Genomic DNA, 2,409 nt, shown 5'->3' with positions numbered 1-2,409 from the left:
ACAGTCACACGCACATACTGTCATATCTTAGACCAAACACTTTGTCACTTTCTAGGTCAGGTAACAGATTCCTGTCTGTTGTGAATGTGAGTGTGTGTGTGTATGTGTGTGTGTGTGATTGTGTGAGTGTGTGTGTGTGTATGTGTGTGTGAGAAAGAGAGAGAGAGAGAGAGAGAGAGAGAGAGAGAGAGAGAGAAAGAGAGAGAGAGAGAGAGAGGGAGGGAGGGAGGGAGAGAGAGATAGAGAAAGAGATAGAGACATGGAGAGAGAAAACGACAGCGACCAGACAGACAGACAAACAGACAACCAGTCACCACTCTCAGTATGCTGCCCACCTTTGGCTGGGATGGCAGCGAGGTCAAAGGTCGGAGACACGGCCGCCTCCCCCTCCGCGTGGTGGTCGTCTGTGCCGTGGTCGTGGGGGTCGCCTGTGTGGTGGCGGTGGTGCTGGCAGACGTCGCTGTCCAGCTGGTAGATGAGTGCCGGGCACAGGTAGGCAAACTGGACAGTGGTCAAGCCAGACTTGGGGGCCAGGTGGAAGGCGTGGAGCATGTCACTGAGGCTCAGGCACTGGGGAGGTAGTGTTAGTGAGTGTGTGTGTGGGGGTGTGTGGGGGGGGGTGTGTGTGTGTGTGTGGGGGCTTGGAGCATGTCACTGAGGCTCAGGCACTGGGGAGGTAGTGGGGTGTGTGGGGGGCGTGGAGCATGTGACTGAGGCTCAGGCACAGGGGAGGTAGTGGGGTGTGTTAGTGTGAGTGTGCGTGTGTAGTGTGTATTCTGTCTGGTGTGTAGTGTGTATTCTTTCTGTCTGGTGTGTAGTGTAACGTGTGAAGAGTGTATTCTGTCTGGTGTGTAGTAGTGTAACGTGTGTAGTGTGTATTCTTTCTGTCTGGTGTGTAGTGTAATGTGTGTAGTGTGTATTCTTCTGTGCCGACTCACCTCCTTGTGTGTAGTGTAACGTGTGTAGTGTGTATTCTGTTTGGTGTGTAGTATGTATTCTGTCTGGTGTGTAGTGTAACGTGTGTAGTGTGTATTCTTTCTGTCTGGTGTGTAGTGTAACATGTGTAGTGTGTATTCTGCTGTGTTGACTCACCTCCTGGTGTGTATTGTGTACATGATGTGTTGGCACAGACCGCGGGAACCTCTCCTTGTCCTCTGATGTCGCAGAATCATCACCTGGGACAGACGTCAAACTTCACAGTTAGTCTTCTACGTTTCTGTAAGTTTTACGGCACTTGCAAAACAATAAAGTCATCCAAGGTCCGACAATTAGAAGTGACACAAGAGAGCAATATACCCAAAGAAAGAGGAGAGATAATGACAATGGACGTCTGATAGGAAAGAAGGAGCAAACCACTGCAGAGCACCTGCCAGCCACCCGCTAAACAGGACCAGTAAAATGGACAGGCCACAACCATCACCGAGAAGACAAACATTGTGAAACATTGTGACAGACATTGTGAGACATTGTGACAAACATTGTGACAGACATTGTGACAGACAATGTGACAGACAATGTGACAAACATTGTGACAGACATTGTGACAGATGAGATTTACGACACTTGCATTTCCTACTATATAAGGGGATTACAGGCCACAGAGGAGGTGACAAAAGGTGACACGATGAAGTGACCTGAACACAGGAGGTGACAAAAGGTGACATGATGAGATTAGCAGAGCACAGGAGGTGACAAAAGGTGACATGATGAGATTAGCAGAGCACAGGAGGTTGCAAAAAGTGACACGATGAGATTAGCAGAGCACAGGAGGTTGCAAAAGGTAACATGATGAGATAAGCAGACCACAAAAGGTGACATGATGAGATTAGCAGGTGACAAAAGGTGACACAATGAGATTAGTATGTATGAAGGTTTTACGGCGCTCGCAACTGCTAAGGTCATATGAGCATAATGAGATTAGCAGAGCACAGGAGGTGACAAAAGGTGACAAGATGAGATTAGCAGACCACAAAAGGTGACAAAAGGTGACATAATGAGATAGACCATCGTCACAGCATTCACATTTCCACTCACCTTGGCCATGATCGTGTTGGTGGTCTGATCCATGATCGTGTTGGTGGTCTGCGCTGGGATCGTGTTGGTGGTCCGCGCTGGGATCGTGCTGGTGGTCCGAGCCATGATCGTGCTGGTGATCTGCGCTGGGATCGTGTTTGTGGTCCGAGGTGGTCCCTGCGTCGTGACTGTGGCCGGCCCCACTGCCGATGCCCAGGTGGTCCATGAGAGCTGCCAGAGAGGCCTGCTCCAGCGAGTTGGGCCGGCCGTACTTCTGGAAGAGCTGCGAGATGAAGAAGTAGCTCTCCTGTAGCGTGACCGCCGCCACGCTCACGTTGAACATCTCACTCACGTTGTTGTCCTGGATGGGGGCAGGGAGATTTGATCAGGCGCGGG

At 50.5% G+C, this 2,409-nt stretch overlaps 1 protein-coding gene across 2 annotated transcripts in view; it reads right to left on the bottom strand.

The window, feature by feature from the left end:
• Positions 1-2,374, bottom strand: part of LOC101858988 (zinc transporter ZIP10) — a gene marked incomplete at its 5' end in the record, with an annotated part of 16,939 nt that extends 14,565 nt beyond the window's left edge. Inside the window, 3 exon segments of one of the 2 annotated variants that reach the window (XM_035973385.1) lie at positions 336-570; positions 1,093-1,175; positions 2,035-2,374. In XM_035973385.1, the coding sequence (XP_035829278.1) occupies positions 336-570; positions 1,093-1,175; positions 2,035-2,374 (658 nt within the window). 2 annotated transcript variants of the gene reach the window in all.
• Between the last annotated feature and the right edge of the window lie 35 nt (positions 2,375-2,409).

The sequence above is a fragment of the Aplysia californica genome, unplaced genomic scaffold, assembly GCF_000002075.1.
Source record: "Aplysia californica isolate F4 #8 unplaced genomic scaffold, AplCal3.0 scaffold01186, whole genome shotgun sequence".
NCBI classification, from domain to species: Eukaryota; Metazoa; Mollusca; class Gastropoda; order Aplysiida; family Aplysiidae; genus Aplysia; species Aplysia californica.
The sequence above is the reverse complement of the archived record's forward strand: the minus strand, read 5'-3'. Positions and strand labels throughout refer to the sequence as shown.